The 22233-nt window shown below is 44.1% G+C and overlaps 1 protein-coding gene across 1 annotated transcript in view; it reads left to right on the top strand.

The window, feature by feature from the left end:
• The window catches only part of HOMER2 (homer scaffold protein 2), a 315280-nt gene that overhangs the window by 215863 nt on the left and 77184 nt on the right, over positions 1 to 22233 (top strand). The window contains exon 6 of the mRNA XM_077472968.1: positions 5302 to 5458. Coding sequence (XP_077329094.1) covers positions 5302 to 5458 — 157 coding nt within the window. The remainder of the gene's footprint in view (positions 1 to 5301; positions 5459 to 22233) is intronic.

Here is a 22233-nt window from a genome sequence, read left to right as displayed (position 1 = left end):
TCTTTTTTGTTATTTTTTGGGGTTACAAACGCTTTAATTTTAAAGTATACAAGTTTCAAGCCGATACGGTAAATCTTTTATGCTATTTATATACATTGATCGGCAATAACATTATGACCACTGACAGGTAAAGTGAATAACAATTTGTCTCATTACAATAGCGCTTAAACTTTGACAAACGCCAAATTCTAATGGCTGGACAACTTGGTCAGATAAAAAAAAATGCAGCTTTTGTTTGGGGATCCCAAGTGGTCCAAGGAATGAAAACCTGCAACTGAGTTGTGGGCAGCCAAGGTTCATTGATGCATGAAAGGAGGGAAGGCTGGCCTGTGTAGTCCAATTATCCAACTATAGATCAAATTGCTGGAAACATTAATGCTGGTTTTGATAGGTGCCAAAACACACAGTGCATCCCAGTTTGTTGCTTATGAGGCTGCATAGCCACAGACCAGTCAGGGTACCCATGTTGACCCTTTTCAACAGCTAAAATCGCCTACAATGGGAAAGTGAGCACCAAAACTTTACGCTGCAGCAATGGAAGAAGGTATCTTTGGGATACTGGCCTCCAAATTCTCCAGATCTCAATCCAATCAAGCATCTGTTGGATGTGCTGAAAAACAAGTCTGATCTATAGAGGCTCCACCTTGCAACTTATAGGGCTTAAAGTGGAATTCCAGGCTCTAACTAAGCTTAAAACTGTTCCACCTCCCTACTAACTCCTATACTAATTACACGGTAGAAGGAAGATGCTGATACTTTGCTGTTCGCAGGATGCTCTGGTCTGGTCTGATCGGTTCCCAGCAGCAGCTTCAGGGAAAAGGAGGTACAGCCGACAACGGATGCCCTATAGTTAAGACCAGGCATTCCATCTGTTGTCAGCGATAATGCTTCTCTCCCCTGAAGCCGGCCACTTGGGGGATCATGTGACCAGACCACAGCGCTCTGAGAATAGATCAGTATAGGCATCCTCCTTCTATAGGGTAGTAGGTATAGGAGTTAGAAGAAGCTAACAGCAGTTTTAGGTTTAGTTAGAGCCTTTCTACTGTAAAGGATCTGGTACTGACAGCTTGGTTCCAGGTGCCACAGCATACCTTTTGGAGGTCTAGGTGAGTCCATCCCTCAATGGTTCAGGGCAATTATGGCAGCAAATGAGGGACCTACTCAATATTAGGTGGGTGATCATTATGTTATGGCTTGTTGGTGCAAGTCCTCATTTTACAAATAAACATTTGATACAGGGTGTATGTCACAGAGCATTCTGGGCATTTAATTTTTTTTTATAGGGTAATGCAATTGTGCCTTTGTTTTTGCCCCCTCACAGCCTCAGCATATGTAAACATTTCTGAGGCTGTAATCGAGCTGATTTCCTGCACACAGCCTCAGCATTTTGTAAATCTATTCTGATGCTGTGGTTGAAGCTGATGTCAGGGAGGTCATGGCTTGGGGAGAGACAATCCTTGTAATTTTCCCCTACCTGTAACTATGCAGTTTGTAAATAAAATCATTGCTGTGATAATTAGAAATAAATCATTATTATGTTAACGTATAAAAATAAAGTTTCTTTCTCATTTATTGAGTGGCATGGGAATTCAGAGACTTTCGGGGTTAGGATGCCACATACATGAGGATTTGGACACTGACAAACAAAAAGCAAAAAAAACTGTGGCTTTTCCAGTATAACCTCACCTGCTCTCAGCATGCCCATCTGTGTCTATGATCATTCCCTTGGCATAGCTTTTCTACCAAACTGAGGCTTGATGGAGTAGGAGGGGTTATACCAAATTGGTCAATGTTTTTATTTTTTTTGCCAGTGTCCAAATCCTTCTGTAGGAAACAGTATAAGCCAACAGTCTCTGAAGCCCCATGTCCCTCCATCAGGGCAGGACTTAGGGTGGTGGAGACTCCTGGGCTTGAGTCACTTTCAAGGCCCTACCTTCTATACAGTGGTGTGAAAAAGTGTTTGCCCCCTTCCTCATTTCCTGTTCCTTTGCATGTTTGTCACACTTAAGTGTTTCGGAACATCAAACCAATTTAAACAATAGTCAAGGACAACACAAGTAAACACAAAATGCAATTTGTAAATGAAGGTGTTTATTATTAAAGGTGAAAAAAAATCCAAACCATCATGGCCCTGTGTGAAAAAGTGATTGCCCCCTAAACCTAATAACTGGTTGGGCCACCCTTAGCAGCAACAACTGCAACCAAGCATTTGCGATAACGTGCAATGAGGCTTTTACAGCATCCTGGAGGAATTTTGGCCCACTCATCTTTGCAGAATTGTCCTAATTCAGTTACATTAGAGGGTTTTCGAGCATGAACGGCCTTTTTAAGGTCATACCACAACATCTCAATAGGATTCAGGTCAGGACTTTGGCTAGGCCACTCCAAAGTCTTCATTTTGTTTTTCTTCAGCCATTCGGTGGTGGACTTGCTGGTGTGTTTAGGATCATTGTCCTGCTGCAGAACCCAAGTTCGTTTCAGCTTGAGTACACGAACAGATGGTCGGACATTCTCCTTCAGGATCTCTTGGTAGACAGCAGAATTCATAGTTCCTTTTATCACGGCAAGTCTTCCAGGTCCTGAAGCAGCAAAACAGCCCCAGACCATCACACTACCACCACCATATTTTACTGTTGGTATAATTTTCTTTTTATGAAATGCAGTGTTCCTTCTACGCCAGATATACTTGGACACACACCTTCCAAAGAGTTCCACTTTTGTCTCATCGGTCCACAGAATGTTGTCCCAAAAGTCTTGGGGATCATCAAGATGTGTTGTGGAGAAATTGAGACGAGCTTTGATGTTCTTTTTGCTCAGCAGTGGTTTTCTCCTTGGAACTCTGCCATGCAGGCCATTTTTGCCCAGTCTTTTCCTGATGGTGGAGGCATGAACGCTGACCTTAACTGAGGCAAGTGAGGCCTGCAGTTCCTTGGACGTTGTTGTGGGGTCTTTTGTGACCTCTCGGATGAGTCGTCGCTGCGCTCTTGGGGTAATTTTGGGCGGCCAGCCACTCCTGGGAAGGTTCACCACTGTTCCATGTCTTCGCCATTTGTGGATAATGGCTCTCACTGTGGTTCGCTGGATTCCCAAAGCTTTGGAAATGGCTTTATAACCCTTTCCAGACTGATAGATCTCAATTACTTTCTTTCTCAATTGTTCCTGAATTTCTTTGGGTCTCGGCATGATGTGTAGCTTTTAAGGATCTTCTGGTGGACCTTACTGTGTCAAGCAGCTCCTATTTAAGGGATGCCTTGATTGTGAACAGGTGTGGCAATAATCAGGCCTGGGTGTGGCTAGAGAAATTGAACTCAGGTGTGGACAACCACAGTTATAGTATGTTTTAACAAGGGGGGCAATCACTTTTTCACACAGGGCCATGATGGTTTGGATTTTTTTTCACCTTTAATAATAAACACCTTCATTTACAAATTGCATTTTGTGTTTACTTGTGTTGTCCTTGACTATTGTTTAAATTGGTTTGATGTTCCGAAACACTTAAGTGTGACAAACATGCAAAGGAACAGGAAATGAGGAAGGGGGCAAACACTTTTTCACACCACTGTACATTACATTAGTATTTATTGGTGTACAATAAATCGCGTCGGCGTATAACACGCACCCCAAGTTTAGGAGGGAATTTTAAGGAAAAAAAAGTACATTTAAATGCCCATCAATGCAGCCTTATCAGTGTCCATCTGCAGCCTTGCCCATTCATCCACAGCCTTGTCCAGTGTCATTGCAGCCTTGTCAATTGCAGCCTTGCCCCAGTGTCATTGCAGCCTTGTCATTTGCAGCCTTGCCCCAGTGTCATTTGCAGCCTTATCATTGCAGTCTTGAAGTTTAAAAAAGGTGCTGCCGATATACAGAGACCTGTGTATCTCGGCGGTGTAACTACATATTCTGCGACCCATCGCAGTTTGCTACGGAAGTGACGTTCAGTCGCCGCCATCTTGCTACAATCCACACTCGTCTACAGTAAGGATACACTAAGAAGGGGTAAAGCGGACATGTTACACCCACCGGAGTTTTGCATTTTACACGTATTTATATCAGTAAAGTCAGTTTTATATAGTGAAATACAGGACTTAGAACTCCATCTGACTACTTAGATCTTGACTTTTAAAAGCAGCGGCAACCCTGCTCATCTCACAGGTTCGCTAATCTGACAGAAGTTTACTACTTTTAAAATTCAACATCTAAGGAGTCAGACGGAGCTGCAAGTCCTGGATTTCACTATATACTAACTGTAATGTTATAAATGCGTCCAAAATGCAAAACTCCGGTGGGTGTAACAACATGTCTGCTTTACTACTTTTTAGTGTATCATTACTGAGGATTAGTGTGGGGTGTAGCAAGATGGCGGCGACAGAACGTCACTTCCGTAGCAAACTGCGATGGGTCGCCGAATATATTGTTACAGCGGCTCTGGGATCCTCTCGCAGTCCTGAGCCGAGTGTACTCTGCTCGGCTCACAGTCACGCCTAGTCCCTGTGTTATGTCCATCATGGCCTGACTGTGAGCGGAGCCGAGTCGAGTACAATCGGCTATGTATCTCGGCAGGGCCCCCTATTGGGCGGGGCCCATGGGCTTGAGCCCAGTGAAACCCAATGGTAAGTCCGGCTCTGTCCTCCATGAACTCCAAGAAATGGAATTTACAGTAAACGCATAAAACCAATTTTTTTTTGTTCTGCGACAGGGTCGCTTTCATAATCTTGGATTAAAATCAGTATAGCCTGGCTGAATATGTGTGGGGGGGGGGGGTGAACAATCGCAACTCTGAGTAAAGCCCATACACACGGGCCACATGTTGGGAGACATCAGTTGTTTCAATAAAAACTGTCTGACATTTGGCCGGTTTGACAAGCATGCTGGAGAACCAATGGCTGAGAGTACTGATCAGAGTGTTCTGGCGGGGCACTCCCCTCAGCGGGGGAGATCGCTGTACTAACATCAGATCCTTAGTACAATGGCTCCTTCCAGAGTAGTCAGGTATTTTTTTGTTCAACGTTGAACAAAAAAACTGTTGGTGTGTACTATGCTTTACTTTGCGCTTCAGCTTTTGAGCTCTGCTCAAAAGACTTTCAACAGAGCAGCTAAAAATAGACTGATAACCATGAAAAGAAGCCTTGATCTCCAACTGTGTTGGCCCTTATGGTCTTTTCTTGAAGGGGCTGAACTTGTATATTTAAACAAATTTATAACCTTTTCAGCTGTTCTTTATGTGTTTTTTTTTTTTTTTTCCAAAGCTCATTTGCATCGTACAAATAGAAAAAAAATCTAATATTTTGTTTTTCCTCTCAGCACTTCCAACGTGAAGAAGTGGGAAACTGAGCTGGAGACCCTGAGGGAGAGCAATGCCCGGTTGTCCTTGGCTCTTCAGGAGTCTATTGCTAGTGTAGAGCATTGGAAGAAACAATTTTTATCATGTAAAGATGAGAATGACCAACTCAGGAATAAGGTAAGGTAATGATGTTCATTCTTTTCAGCTGTCATGGTTCTGTCTTTGCAGGAATTGTCAGTTACACTTGGTAATTGTGGAGAAATGTTTGGTGATATTCATGGCTTCCACATGCAGCAAGAATATTGTACTGTTCTTTCTTCCCAGTTACTGGCCATTGGCCTTCCTGCTATACATGGCTTGCTATTTGTATCCTCTGTGCCAGCTGACACCTGCCCTCTGGTTATTTTCAGGACTGTTATTTTTTCTTTTTGTATGAGGAGAGAACAAATGTGTCACGATCACTAGCAATCTATCGTTTCAAGAGCATCTGTGAACAGAAAGAACTTAAATGTTTTCTTTAAAATCTTCCTATGCTGGGGACCATTTTTTTTTTTTTTGTATTTAACAGTTATAGCAGGGGAGGTTCCAATGCTTACATGGTATGTCTTAGAGCAGGGGTCCCCAAACTTTCTATACAAAGGACTGGTTTACTTTCCTTCAGACTTCAGGAGGGCCAGATCATGGCCAGCAGAAGTGGACATTTTTCTGGCATCAGTAGCAGTAAACATCACCACATTTGGTATTGGATTAGAAGAATAGTGCCCCATTGTTGATATCATAAGGAGGAATAGTGCCCTATTATTAGTGTCAGTGGGAGAAATGATGCTCCATTGTTGGTGTTAGATGGCAGAATAGGGTCTCGTATCGGTTACAGGATTAGTGCCTCAAAGGCCTGATAAAGGCAGGCAAAGGGCTACATCTGGCCCCTGGGCCGCAGTTCGGAGACCCCTGTCTTTAGAGCAAGGGTTTCAGAACTTTAGCATGAGGACCACATGATATATTTTACAAATATTCATGGGTGGAAAATTCAGGGTCCCCATAAGAGACCTCCTTACATCAGCATTCCTTTCTGATTCCCCTTTATATAAGGGTCCCTTTCAGAGGCTCACCTTAAATCAGTTACAGTACATAGGAAGTGGGGACTTTAGGCAGCTGCTGCTGACCTTAATCCTCCTTCCTCTTGCTAACCTTAGTCTCTAAACCTGTGCACATTAACCACTTGACCTCTGGAAGATTTACCCCTCTCTTCTTCATGACCGGGTCATGTTTTGTGATACGGCACTGCGTTACTTTACTGACAGTTGCGTGGTCGTGAGATTCTGTACCCAAATAAAATTGTCCTTTTTTTTTTCCCCACAAATAGAGTTTTATTTTGGTGGTATTTGATTACCTCTGTGTTTTTTATTTTTTGCATTATAAACAAAAAAAAGTCTGCCAATTTTGAAAGCAAAAGCAATATTTTAACTTTCTGCTATAAAACATATCCAATAAAAAAAATGTAAAAATTCACATTTCTTCATCAATTTAGGCTAGTATTTTAGCATCTACAAACTATGGGATATTTTTTTTTTTTTTTTTTTTTACATTAGTAATGGCGGCCATCAGTGACATAGCAGGACTGTGATATTGCAGCGGCCAAATTGGACACTAACACGGTCACTGTACTAATGACATTGGCTGGGAAGGGGTTAGCATCAGGGGCGCTCTGTGTGCCTACAGATTGCAGTTCTGTCTCTCTGCCTCATGATCAGCGGGTGCCGGAGGACATCGAGTACACGGTACCCGCCGATCAGCTTCCACTGGGCCGAACCGAGCGCTGGCAGTATGCATGCATGCCCCCTTCCAGAAAGTGTTGGCTCACGCATATATATGTGATCTGGTGCACAGGTGCCACCTTGTAGCAGTAAAGCTTCTATAGGGTCAACCTAAAGTGGTTAAAGCAGTTTCTCACTCTGAAAACAAGAATTAGACCTCAGCTGCGGACTTTTAATAATAGGATACTTACCTGTCCTGGGATGCAGTGTTGTCCTAACCCAATCCAGCTGTTTGGCCCACTTTGGGTTCACACGCTGGCACATTTACTTTGGGAAGCCAGTTGTGGCTTCGAAGCTGGCTTCCCACTGCACACGCATAAACTGCCCTGTGCTCTGTCAATGGCCCCGCAACTTTCTGTTTCTGGGACCTGTGATCTGTCCCAGACTGCAGGTGAAGAAGGGGGGTTTTGAACTTCCCCTTGGATTGCTGTAGTGATCTGACAGGAAGTAGGAACGGGTACCTGTCAAAACTAGCCCCCCCCCCCCCCCCCAAAAAAAATGAAGTGCCAAAACTTAGAGCAGGGGAGGAGACAGACAAGAAGAACTTGTCCTTCTGGGTGAAGTTCTGCTTTTAAGGTTATGCCACTGACCATAGTAGCTGTAGCAGGCCATGCGGTCTGTAGATTGGAGTCCCCTGTCCTAGAGCCATGTGTAACCCCCTCTCATCCTGTTATGGATGATGACTTTTAGGAAGGGAATGGACATCATTTTTTATGTTCCATTATTTTGTAGAGACGAACACAGGTGGGCAGACATTAGACAACGCTCCCTGTGAAAAAAGAACGCACTGCATGTGAAAGTCTCTCCCGCTGGGTGTTTAAAACAAAACCTTTGCTGAGACGAATCTGGAACGGTCATTTCTAGTCTCCTACTGAAACTGCTGGTTGCCTGGTGGTTACTTGATTCAATGTTCTCACAGTCACTGACTCAAAGCAGATGCTCTAAAAGTAGAACTCCCTTATTTGCCTGCTTGTTCCAGGTCCTTAACTCGGAAAGCCAGAGGATCATCCTGACACCTGGGCATCTGGCAGAAGAGGAGCTTGGCAATGGCAGCCTTCGAATTTGTCTCTGTACAGGTGTCCTTTAACCGCTTGAGATCCGCGCTATAGCCGAATGCCGGCTATATCGCGGACCTGCTCTGCCGGGACGACGTCTATTGACGTCGGCCTGCGCGCCCGGCGCACTCTGTGATCAGCGAGTCTGAGACTCGCCTGATCATAGGTCGGAGCAAGGGGTCGATCCCGACCCTTACCACGTGATCAGCTGTCAGCCAATGACAGCTGATCATGTGATCACAACAGAGCCCATAATCGGCTATTTTTCCTGTCAGCGCGAGGAGAAAAAAAAAAGCCATTCACCGGCGGCCGTGAGAGGGACTTCAGTCCCGATCACGGCCAAGTCATCAGTGCCCACCTGCCCCCTGCCAGTGCAACCTAATTAAAGTAAAAGTGCCACCCATTAGTACCACCCCTTAGTGCCTATAGTGCCACCTATCAGTGCCTACAGTGCCACCTATCAGTGCCCACAATCTGCCTCAACAGTGCTGCACCTCATATGCCACATATCCGTGCCCATCAGTGTCATCTACCAGTGCCACCTATCAGTGCCACCTATCAGTGCCACCTATCAGTGCCCATCCGTGCCATCTTATCTGTGCCCATCAGTGCCACCTTATCTGTGCACATCAGTGTTGCCTTATCTGTGCCCATCAGTACCAACTTATCTGTGCCTATCAGTGCCTACCAGTGCAGCCTATCAGTGCCCACCAGTGCCGCCTCATCAGCGCATTTCAGTGAAGGAGAAAAATGACCTGTTTGCAAAATGTTATAACAAACTATTAAACATGATTTTTATTTTTGCATTTTTTTTGTTTGTTTAGCAAAAAATAAAACTCCCAGCTGTAATAAAATACCACCAAAAGAAAGCTCTGTTTGTGGGAAAAAAATGATAAAAATTTTATTTGGGTACGGTGTTGTATGACCGCGCAATTGTCATTCAAATTGCATCAGCGCTGAAAGCTGAAAATTGGTCTGGGCAGGAGGGGGGTTTAAGTGCCCAGTAAGCAAGTGGTTAAACACCAAAGAGGCTTTGCCCAAACAGATTAGCTGAAGGTTCTACGCTTTGTAATGTGTGTTTGTTTTCACCTTGTATAGGTATTCTGATTTCATTATACATGGTTTTTCTGCAATATTTATGTGTCATGGAAATGAATATTATAAAACAAAAGTATTTGTCTGGAGCATATGCCTCTTCATTAGGTCTTTGGATGAACTTTTTGCCATACAGAGCAGCCATTGTTTGATAATCTATGCATAAAACATTTATTCCAATGTGTCAATGGAAAACCATTTAATTATTTAAATTTTGTTTTGTCCTAAAGTGTATCACGTGACTCCCTAAAGCTTTTTACTAATAGCAGCGTGTCTTGAAAACTTTCCTCCCGCTTTGCTCTAATATGCTGAAACTTTTGTCAATGCCTACTAACTAAATGGAAAGTGATTTCTTTTTTTTTTTTTTTGGTTAATAAATATTTTATGTAACCGCTTGCCTCTGTAATACACTGTTCAATTTGTTCTCTACTTTAAAAAAATAAAGTCAGTACATGCTGCTATTTTTACTTCCAAACTAAATAAAACTGAGGAACATATTTGTTGGATTGGATTAAGGAACTGACTGATTCGTCAAATGAGCTTTTCAAAGGCACAGATTGTCCTTATATGATTGCAGGAAGATGCGATCATTAAAGACAAACCTGCCCTTTTTTATTTTTATTTTTTTAATATACCGTGTAGAAAAACATATGGATATAACATGGATCGCATTTAATAATTACTGTGCCTTTCTGCTGTAGGTGCAAAAAGGAAAAACGTTTGGACTTGCTTGTGATTAAAAAAAACATTCTGATTTAATTGAAAAGCAGCATATATATTTTTTAATCTTTAAATAAAGCGCAAATCGTGTTATAACTGCAAAAGTTGATACAGTGCAGAAAATACCGTACTTTCCAACAACATACAGTACTGTGCAAAAGTACTAGGCAGGTGTGAAAAAACTTCTGTAAGTTAAGAATGCTTTCAGAAATAGAAGTGTTAATAGTTCATTTACTTTCCATTTTGTTGATAAAAAAAAAAAGAAAAACCGAAGAGAAAATCAAATCAAGATTTGGCGTTTATACCCTTTGCCTTCATAACGGCATCAATTCTTCTAAGTAGGCTTGCACCCAGCTTTTGAATAGTTGCATTGCTTTGTTTCTATGTCCTATATACGAAACCATAGGAAGTGGGGAGCAGAAAAAATGGCAACAGGTGAGTCAAAATGTGAAATATTTGCTGTAGCAGGAGGCAGTTTGTCGGTGAAGGTCTGGAGAGTGGTACATTAGTGTCTGCAAGCAACAGTGAAACATGGTGGAGATTCCTTGCAAGTTGGGGGCTGCATGTCTGTAAATGGAGTTGGAGATTTTGTCAGGATCAATGGTGTCCTCAATGCTGATAAATAAAGGCAGATATTTCTTTATCGTGCCATACCATCAGGGAGGCATGTGATTGGCCCCAAATTTATTCTGTAGCAGGACAACATCCTCAAAATACAGGTGATACTTGAAAAATTAGAATATCGTGCAAAAGTTCATTTATTTCACTAATGCAACTTAAAAGGTGAAACTAATGTGATAGTCTCATTACATGCAAAGCAAGATAGTTCAAGCCGTGATTTGTCATTTTAGTGATGATTATGGCTTACAGCTCATGAAAACCCCAAATCCACAATCTCAGAAAATTGGAATATTGTGAAAAGGTGTAATATTCTAGGGTCAAAGTGCCCCACTCTAACCACTTGCTTACTGGGCACTTAAAGCGGGAGTCCACCGGGACTCCGCGTTTTTTTTTTTTTTTTTTTAAAAAGCCAGCAGCTACAAATACTGCAGCTGCTGACTTTTAAAATAGTGACACTTACCTGTCCAGCGCGCCCGCGATGTCGGCACCCGAAGCCGATCGGTAGATAGTTTCTCGGGTGCTGCCGCTGCCATCTTAGGTACCTTTCGGCTTCATTTCCCGGTTCCCTACTGCGCATGCGCGAGCCGCTCTGCGCAATAAGGACGGTCCCCGCTGCCTCTGGGATCTGTGTGTTTTCCCAGCAGGCAGCGGGGCACTTGCGGAAAGGGGCGTAATATACGCCCCTTTCCGCAGAGAGCTATCCCGGAAGTGGGTGCAGATACCTGTACTGTACAGGTATCTGTACCCCCCTCCCCCCTGAAAGGTGCCAATTGTGGCGCTGGAGGGGGGGAGGGTTCCGATGAGCGGAGGTCCACTTTAGGGTGGACCTCCGCTTTAAACCCCCCTCAGTTCCAGACCAATTTTCAGCTTTCAGCGCTGATGCACTTTGAATGACAATTGCGCGGGCATACAACACTGTACCCAAATGAAATTTTTATAATTTTTTTCCCACAAATAGAGCTTTCTTTTGGTGGTATTTAATTACAGCTCGGAGTTTTATTTTTTGCTAAACAAACAAAAAAAGATGCAAAAAAAAAAAAAATCATGTTTAATAGTTTGTTATAAAATTTTGCAAACGGGTCATTTTTCTCCTTCATTGAAGTGCGCTGATGAGGCGGCACTGATGGGCTGCATTGGTGGGCACTGATGGGCTGCATTGGTGGGCACTGATGGGCTGCATTGGTGGGCACTGATGGGCTGCATTGGTGGGCACTGATGGGCACAGATAAGGCGGCACTAATAGGCACAGATAAGGCGGCACCAATGGGCACAGATAAGGCGGCACTGATGGGCACTGATAGGTACCACTGATAGATGGGACTGATGGGCACTGATAGGTGGCTCTGATAGGTGGCACTGCTGGGCACTGATTGGCGGCACTGCTGGGCACTGGTATATGACACTGATGGGCACGGATATGTGGCACTGGGGTGCAGCACCTTTGTTGAGGCAGACTGTGGGCACTGCTGGGTGGCACTGCTGGGTGGCACTGTGGGCACTGCTGGGTGGCACTGTGGGCACTGCTGGGTGGCACTATGGGCACTGCTGGGTGGCACTGACGGGGGCACTTACTTTTTTAATGTGGCACTGGCAGGGGGCAGGTGGGCACTGGCAGGGGGCAGGTGGGCACTAGCAGGGCTGGCCATGATCGGGACTAATGTCCCGATCACGGCCGCCGGTGATCGGCTTTTTTTTTTCTCCTAGCGCTGACAGCGCGAGGAGGAATAATAGCCGATTACCGGCTCCGTTATATCACATGATCAGCTGTCATTGGCTGACAGCTGATCACGTGATAAGGGGTCAGAATCGACCCCTTGCACGGATCGGTGATCAGGCGAGTCTCGTAGACTCGCCGATCACAGAGCGCGCCGCGCGCCCCTCAGGGAGCGCGCCGCGCGCCCCTCAGGGGGCGCGCAGGACGCTCGTGCACGGGACTATGTGTATTGACGTCGTCCCGGAAAAGGAGATTCGCGCTGTAGCCGTCATTTGGTGCGCTATAGTGCGGATCTCAAGTGGCTAATCAGCTAATTAAGCCATAACACCTGCGAACGGTTCCTGAGCCTTTAAATGGTCTGTCTTGTTCAGTGGGAATCACATTGGAAAGACTGCTGACCTGGCAGTTGTGCAGAAAACCATCATTGACACCCTCCATAAAGAGGGAAAGCCTCAAAAGGTAATTTCAAAAGAAGTTGGATGTTCCCAAAGTGCTGTATCAAATAGAAAGTTATGTAGAAGGGAAAAGTGTGGAAGAAAAAGGTGCACAGGCAGCAGGGATGACCGCAGCCTGGAGAGGATTGTCAGGAGAAGGCCATTCAAAAGTGTTGGGGACATTCACAAGGAGTGGACTGAGGCTGGAGTCGAGAGCCACCACACACAGACGGATCCTGGACATGGGCTTCAAATGTCGTATTCCTCTTGTCAAGCCACTACTGAACAACAATGTCAGAATCGTCTTACCTGGGCTAAAGAAAAACAGACCTGGTCTGTTGCTCAGTGGTCCAAAGTCCTCTTTTCTGATGAGAGCAAATTTTGCATCTCATTTGGAAACCAAGGACCCAGAGTATGGAGGAATAATGGAGAGGCACACACTGCAAGATGGTTCAAGTCCTGTGTGAAGTTTCCACAGTCTGTGTTGATTTTGGGAGCCATGCCATCTGCTGGTGTTGGTCCACTGTGCTTCATTAAGTCCATGGTCAACGCAGCCATCTGCCAGGAGATTTTGGATCATTTCATGCTTCTTTCCACAGACGAGCTCTATGTGGATGCTGACTTCATTTTCCAGCAGGACTTGGCACCTGCCCACACTGCCAAAAGCACCAAAACCTGGTTCAATGACCATGGGATTACTGTGCTTGATTGGCCAGCAAACTCGCCTGACCTGAACCCCATAGAGAATCTATGGAGCATTGCCAATAGAAAGATGAGAGACATGAGACCGAACAATGCAGAAGAGCTTAAGGCCGCTATTGAAGCATCCTGGTCTTCCATAACACCTCAGCAGTGCCACAGGCTGATAGCTTCCATGCCACGCCTCATTGAGGCAGTAATTACTGCAAAAGGGGCCCAAACCAAGTACTGAGTACATATGCATGCTTATACTTTTCAGAGGTCTGATATTGTGCTATGTACAAGCCTTGTTTTATTGATTGCATGTAAAATTAGAATTTTCTGAGATTGTCGATTTGGGGTTTTCATGAGCTGTAAGACATAATCATCACAATTATGACAAATCACGGCTTGAACTATCTTGATTTGCATGTAATGAGTCTATCCAGGGCTGGTGCAAGGAATTTTTACACCCTAGGCCAGGGATATGCAATTAGCGGACCTCCAGCTGTTGCAAAACTACAAGTCCCATCGTGCCTCTGCCTCTGGGTGTCATGGTTGTGGCTGTCAGTCTTGCTATACCTCATGGGACTTGTAGTTCTGCAACAACTGGAGGTCCGCTAATTGCATATCCCTGCCCTAGGCGAAACCTCATTTTGCTGCCCCCTTTTGCTCCACCCCTGACTCCACCCCATTTCCCCTGCACATATAAACCCCACCTTTTTAATGAAGCGCCCATCAAATGCAGCCCACCAGCTCCCATCAAATGCAGTCTCACCAGCACCCATCAAATGCAGCCTCACCAGCACCCATCAAATGCAGCCTCACCCGCTCCCATCAAATGCAGCCTCACCCGCGCCCATCAAATGCAGCCTCGCCCGCGCCCATCAAATGCAGCCTCGCCCGCGCCCATCAAATGCAGCCTCGCCCGCGCCCATCAAATGCAGCCTCGCCCGCGCCCATCAAATGCAGCCTCGCCCGCGCCCATCAAATGCAGCCTCGCCCGCGCCCATCAAATGCAGCCTCGCCCGCGCCCATCAAATGCAGCCTCGCCCGCGCCCATCAATGCAGCCTACCAGCGCCCATCAAATGCAGCCTAGCAGTGCCCATCAATAAATGTTTGCTTGCTTCCATTCATTCTCGAGTGATGTCTGCCTGCGGATTCTAAGACTTAGCTGCTTGCTGCAGAGATAAGAGATTAGAAAAACCAGTGGCTGGGTGCCCTAGGCAGCTGCCAAGTTTGCATAGTGGTAGCACCGGCCCTGAGTCTATCTCATATGTTAGTTTCACCTTTTAAGTTGCATTAGTGAAATAAATGAACTTTTGCACGATATTGAAATTTTTCGAGTATCACCTGTATAGCCAGTGTCATTAAGAACTATCTTCAGTGTAAAGAAGAACACGGAGTCCTGAAAGTGATGGTTTGGCCCCCACAGAGCCCTGATCTCAACTTCATCAAGTCTGTCTGGGATAACATGAAGAGACATATGAATTTAAGGCAGCCTACATCCACAGAAGTTCTCCAGGATGTTTGGAACAACCTACCTGGCGAGTTCCTTCAAAAGCTATGTGCAAGTTTACGTAGAAGAATGCATACTGGTTTGAATGCAAATATTTTGATTTGATATGGATTTCTCTTCTGTTCATTTACTTCCCATTTCGTTAATTGATAAAATAAACCATTAACCCTTCTATTTCTGAAAGCATTCCTAATTTGCAGCATTTTTCACACCTGCCAAAGACGTTTGCACAAAAATAATTTAAACCCACCACTGTGAATACACTCCACTAAAATGGTTGTAAACCCAGGTAAAAAACAAAAACCCTGCAAGACAAAGGCATAATGAGCTAGTATACATAGCATACTAGATCATTATAAATTACTTACCTGAGAACGAAGCCCCTGCAGCCGTCCTTGTCTCTCTCGGCGCTGTGATTGGCCAGAGCCGCAATTACGTCACTTCCACGCATGCGTGTGGTAGCCGCCTGGAACGGCACTGTACAACTGAAGCAAGGCACGTACATGTCATTGCTTCAGTTGGCTTAAATGCACATGTGCCGATGATGTTGGCACATGCAAATACAGGGATCGCTCCTAAACCGTGCAGGTTTAGGAGCAGGTTTAGGAGATATCCAGTGCAGCTACAGGTAAGCCTGATAATAGGCTTGCCTGTAGTTTAACCACTTCAATACAGGGCACTTAAACACCTTCCTGCCCAGACCAATTTTGAGCTTTCAGCGCTGTCGCACTTTGACAATTGTGCGGTCATGCTACACTGTACCCAAATGAAATTTTTTATCATTTTTTTTCCCACAAATAGAGCTTTCATTTGGTGGTATTTGATCACCTCTACGGTTTTAATTTTTTGCGCTTCAAATAAAAAAATACCGAAAAATTTGAAAAAAAATGTTTTTTTTTGTTTGTTTCAAAACTTTGTAAATAAGTACGTTTTCTCCTTCACTGATGGGGCTACACTGATGGGCACTGATGGGCAACAATGAAGTGGCACTGATGAGGTGGCATTGATGGACACTGATATGCGGCACTGATATGCGGCACTGATATGCGGCACTGATATGCGGCACTGATATGCGGCACTGATGGGCGGCACTGATATGCGGCACTGATGGGCGGCACAGATGGGCATGGATGGGCGGCACAGATGGGCATGGATAGGCGGCACAAATGGGCCTTCCTCTCTGTGTCCCCGCTGCAGCATCAGATCCTGCTGATCTCCCATTGCCACCTCTACTGCACATGCTCTGAATTTTAGCGAATAGACAAGCCTTCACTTTCCCTTTTCACTTCCACGTGACTATCGAGTCATCATTTGTGAACATATACTTGGTGTTCAGTGCAAAGCTCCTCCCTCTCTCCTCCATGTTGATTTTGTTTCTAGTAATTTGCAGGACGGATCTAACGGGAATTCACAAATTAAGAATGTCGCCTCTAATTAGTATTGATAATAATTAGTACCATCATCCACAAGTCATAGTATCGAAAAAAAGGAGGGTTTTTTGGCATGGGAGTACCAGGGATAGTTGCTTATGCTAATCCTCTAGGTAATTCCCACCCAAAAATAAGTGAAAATTGGACTATATCGTTACTGCCAAAGAAAACAAATAACATTTAAAATATTATCTTATTTAATAAACATACACTACCGTTCAAAAGTTTGGGGTCACCCAAACAATTTTGTGTTTTCCATGAAAAGTCACACTTATTCACCACCATACGTTGTGAAATGAATAGAAAATAGAGTCAAGACATTGACAAGGTTAGAAATAATGATTTGTATTTGAAATAACATTGTTTTTACATCAAACTTTGCTTTCGTCAAAGAATCCTCCTTTTGCAGCAATTACAGCATTGCACACCTTTGGCATTCTAGCTGTTAATTTATTGAGGTAAGCTGGAGAAATTGCACCCCACGCTTCTAGAAGCAGCTCCCACAAGTTGGATTGGTTGGATGGGCACTTCTGGCGTACCATACTGTCAAGCTGCTCCCACAACAGCTCAATGGGGTTCAGATCTGGTGACTGTGCTGGCCACTCCATTACCGATAGAATACCAGCTGCCTGCTTCTGCTGTAAATAGTTCTTGCACAATTTGGAGGTGTGTTTAGGGTCATTGTCCTGTTGTAGGATGAAATTGGCTCCAATCAAGCGCTGTCCACTGGGTATGGCATGGCGTTGCAAAATGGAGTGATAGCCTTCCTTATTCAGAATCCCTTTTACCCTGTACAAAGCTCCCACCTTACCAGCACCAAAGCAACCCCAGACCATCACATTACCTCCACCATGCTTAACAGATGGCGTCAGGCATTCTTCCAGCATCTTTTCATTTGTTCTGCGTCTCACAAACGTTCTTCTTTGTGATCCAAACACCTCAAACTTGGATTCGTCCGTCCACAACACTTTTTTCCAGTCTTCCTCTGTCCAATGTCTGTGTTCTTTTGCCCATCTTAATCTTTTTCTTTTATTGGCCAGTCTCAGATATGGCTTTTTCTTTGCCACTCTGCCCTGAAGCCCAAAATCCTTCAGCCGCCTCTTCACTGTAGATGTTGACACTGGTGTTTTGCGGGTACTATTTAATGAAGATGCCAGTTGGGGACCTGTGAGGCGTCTGTTTCTCAAACTAGAGACTCTAATGTGCTTATCTTCTTGCTTAGTTGTGCAACGCGGCCTCCCACTTCTTTTTCTACTCTGGTTAGAGCCTGTTTGTGCTGTCCTCTGAAGGGAGTAGTACACACCGTTGTAGGAAATCTTCAATTTCTTTGCAATTTCTCGCATGGAATAGCCTTCATTTCTAAGAACAAGAATAGACTGTCGAGTTTCAGATGAAAGTTCTCTTTTTCTGGCCATTTTGAGCGTTTAATTGACCCCACAAATGTGATGCTCCAGAAACTTAATCTGCTCACAGGAAGGTCAGTTTTGTAGCTTCTGGAAGGAGCTAGACTGTTTTTAGATGTGTGAACATGATTGCACAAGGGTTTGCTAATCATCAATTAGCCTTCTGAGCCAATGAGCAAACACATTATACCATTAGAACACTGGAGTGATAGTTGCTGGAAATGGGCCTCTATGTAGATATTGCACCAAAAACTAGACATTTGCAGTTAGAATAGTCATTTACCACATTAGCAATGTATAGAGTATATTTGTTTAAAGTTAGGACTAGTTTAAAGTTAGCTTAATTGAAAAGTACAGTGCTTTTCCTTCAAAAATAAGGACATTTCAATGTGACCCCAAACTTTTGAACGGTAGTGTATATAAAGAACAAAAAGGACAAACGTCACCCTTTTTTTTTTTTTTTAAATACAAAGAATACATACATATCGCAATAACAGCGTCTTTGACAATTTCTCCACAAAATGGGGAATTCAAATCAAGGGCGCATGGGGCTCTCCTCTACTAGTTTTGCGGTATAAAGACCGCTTCCTCAGGAGGATATCTATACAAAACATAATAATAAATACAAACAGTTAACAAACAACCGCAAAATATCAAAGAAATGAATCATGAAATATTATAATCAATAATAAATCGTTAAATTGGAAAGAAAAAGGTGGGAAAGGATCGGCTCTCCCCGAATTCAGAAGGATGGGTTACAAGCAACGGAATTCCCATATATATTCCCCCCACGGCGGACATGGGGGATTGGCCAAACAGCCCTAGAGGAGGGGAGGAGAAAAAACTCCTAAAAGAGAAGTTTTTTTTATTTTTTATATATACTTTTAGTTTTATTTTTAGCATGTGTATATATTCCTTTATTTTTTAGAAATTTAGATTGAAATAACTCACCAAAAGGAGAAGGATTAACTTCTTTGATATAATAATTATGTAAATCTATCAATTAAAGATCACTGGATTGCATCTAGTAAATTAACTCATAGAAATATCCTGTGTAATCAGGTCAGCATAGGTGAATTGCAACCATTGAGGATCTGTAAGTAAAGGAATGGCACATGCTATAATAAAGCAGTAAATAACAATGGCGCTTAGGGTTGCCAAAGTAAAAGTTTCCAAAGGAATCTGTTAGTCCATCAATTGGAGCCTCCAACACAGCCGCACGGTCTGCCCATTCAGCGGTCAGAATGACTGCTTAAATAGGCTCCCCAACACACGCGCGCCAGACGCCGCCGGAAGTTCGGCGGCTTCTGACGTCATGTGGTCAGTTCCTCCACACTGCGCATGTGCGGTATTGTCGCTGCTAATGCGGAAGTGCGCAGGGAGACGCTGACGGACCCGTAGGTCCCAGCGTTAACCACTGCAAGCTAGGGAGGGATAATATTCCCTTGCCGACCAGGAGGAACACATGTCCGCCTGGGGGAGACAAAAGGGAAAGAAAAAGTTCCGTTGCTTGAAAAAAAAAAAAAAAAACAATTATCAAGGGTGAGTCGAAACTTGAATATAAAACAGAATTATATGATGAATGATACAAATATAATGTATCGACATTATAGCACAATAAAGGCATTTAATTATCAAGGTTATTGTAATACCCTGGTATAGAAGCCACTTCATTCTAAATTAGGTGACCATTCACAGAGAGAGCAAAAAAAAAAGTTCAGTTTTACAGAAACGGTTTATAGGAGATCGTTTCATTCAGGCCCGGGGGTGGGTAGCATTGAGCCGTTCGATCCACAGGGTCTCCTTCTGTAGGATCTTGTGGTCCCAATCCCCACCCCTCGGGCCCGGAGGAACAACCTCCAAGATGAAAAACTGGATCACTGAAGTGTCAAAACGGTGGCAAAGGCCAACATGTCTACCAACCGTTGTCAATTTACCACTTTCTGAATAGTAAAGATGATCACCAATACGCTGTCTAAATTCCCGGAAGGTCTTCCCAATGTAGAATGCTTTACATTTACAAGTCATTATATAAATGACACCTCTAGTATTGCAATCAGAATATGTACGTGGAAAAAGTGTTTCCCCATTGGGTAAGGTAAAATGTTTACCTTCCGTTACCCATGGACAACGAGGGCAGTTGTTACATTTAAATGTACCTCTTGGGGCATTATCTATAGGATTGGGAGGTGTGTAGTGACTACATGTTAATCGATCTCGAAGAGATACTGCTCTCCGAAAAATTAATTCTGGAGTGGGGCGTATATGTTTGGCTTGAATGTGATGGTCTGTAAGGAGGTGCCAATTTTTACTTAAGAAGTGTTTGGTGGTGAGCAGAAACTGTGCAAAGGGGATGCTGCGTACCAAGGGCTCTGGATGAGCACTGGTAGCAAATAAAAGGGTATTACCTGCTTTCGGTTTACGATAGAGGTCTGTGCATAAGATACCATCAGATTGCTTGATAATAGATGGATCTAGAAAGGGGATCCGTTCTGGGTCAAAAGTAAACGTAAATTTAAGATTGAAATCATTTATACTCAATTCCTGTATAAACTGTAAAAGTTTTTCTTTTGTCCCTGTCCACACCATAAATAAGTCGTCCAGATAACGATACCACAAAAGTCCATCTTCCAAAAAGGGGGCAAGTCGTTCATTCGAGTGGACCTGTCTTTCCCAGGCTCCCAAATATAAATTTGCATATGCAGGTGCACAAGACGTCCCCATAGCGACGCCTTGGACCTGCAGGGGAATTGATGGAGACGTCACCTCCCCATAATATACAGTACACAGGCTGGAGAGGTGTACCTCCTGCTGTGATTGGCAGTACCTCCACCAGAAATGAGAAGCTTTATGCAAATACATATCTAGAACGGATATCTCAATGGGATTTGGTAGCTGTGAGATTAGTTAGATTAAGTTTTTAGTTATACTAATTTTTAGTTATACTAAAGTCAATTTTTTTTAAATATAAACATGTTATACTTACCTGCTCTGTGCAGTGGTTTTGCACAGAGTAGCACAGATCCTCCTCTTCTTGGGGTTCCTCATTGGCCCTCCTGGCCCCTCCCTCCTGCCAAGTGCCCCTACAGAAAGCAGCTTGTTATCTTGTTATGCTCCCGAGCCAAGCCATTGCTCAGCGTGTCCTTTCAGACACGGAGCCGCGGTTCGGCCCCGTCCCGTTTCTCCTCGTTGGCTCACTGACGTTGATTGACAGCAGCAGGAGCTAATGGCACCTTGCAGCTGTCTCGCCAATGAGGAGGGAGAGTTCCCGGCAGCCGAGACTCTGATGCAACATCGCTTGATCATGATGGGTTCAAGTAAGTATTAGGGTGGCTGCTGCACACAGAAGGTTTTTTGTTTATCTTAATGCATATGCATTAAGATAAGAAACCTGACTTTTCAACCCCTTTTAAAGCGAAGGTCCACCCACCCCACTAAAGATTAAAAGTCCACAGCTACAAATGCTGTAGCTGCTCACATTTTAATATATGGAAAATTACCTGTCCAGGGAGCCCACAGTGTCAGAAGCCAATTTTCAGGTCAGCTGTTGGGTGCAGCCACCACCATTGCTGGTAAGAAAACCCAGCAGTGAAGCCTTTCGGCTTCACAGCTGGGTTCCCTACTGCACATGCGCAAATCGCTTACTACTTGGCCTGGCGGTGGAGGAAGGAGGAGAGAGGCTGAGCTTCATTGTGGTGCTGTCAGGAAGTTCCCCCCTGAAAGGTGCCAAATGTGGCACTTTAGGGTGGAACTCCGCTTTCAGCTTCCTTGGGTAACCACTGCCTCTACAGTCCTCTACCCTGGAGAGAGATGGCAAATATTAGGCGGCTGAGGGGGGCTGCTGCATGCAGAAGGTTTATCTTAATGCATAGAATGTATTAAGATTAAAAAACCTTATGTCTTTAGAACCACTTTAAATAACAAACAGGTTTATACTTACTTGCGTTGTGCAATTAAATTGCACAGAGCAGTCCTGAACCTACTCTTCTTGGGCCCCCATCGGCACTTTTGCCTCCTTCTCTTTGGTGAGTGACCCCCATAGGAAGCCACTTTTTATGAAGTTCACACCCTCGGAAAAAGTAATCTCGACTAATGTGTTGCTTGGCTATTTTTGGTGATTTTCATAGCTTAGATATGTGAACTATTGAATTTTAAGACCATGTGTTTTATAAGCTAGGGCTTCCCTATTGATATGCTAATAAACCCGTTTGGTTAGTTTGCGAATGTCCTTGCAGGAAATGAGGTAGCAGGAAAGGGGGGAGGAGGGATATAGGACTTTGAACAGGTCATGTGCTGAGACAGAGATTTGTTCTGGAGACTTTGGAGGAAACGCTAATGCCCCGTACACGAGCGGATTTTCTGTCTGAAAAAACTTGATTTTTCCGACAGAATTCCGCTCAAGCTTGGCTTGCATACACAGTCACACAAAAGTTCCCTGAACTTTCGACTGTCAAGAACGCGGTGACGT

The sequence above is a fragment of the Lithobates pipiens genome, unplaced genomic scaffold (assembly GCF_037356315.1).
Source record: "Lithobates pipiens isolate NorthernLeopardFrog02 unplaced genomic scaffold, aLitPip1_a1.2 Scaffold_8, whole genome shotgun sequence".
NCBI lineage: Eukaryota > Metazoa > Chordata > Amphibia > Anura > Ranidae > Lithobates > Lithobates pipiens.
This window is presented reverse-complemented; position numbering and strand designations above follow the sequence as displayed.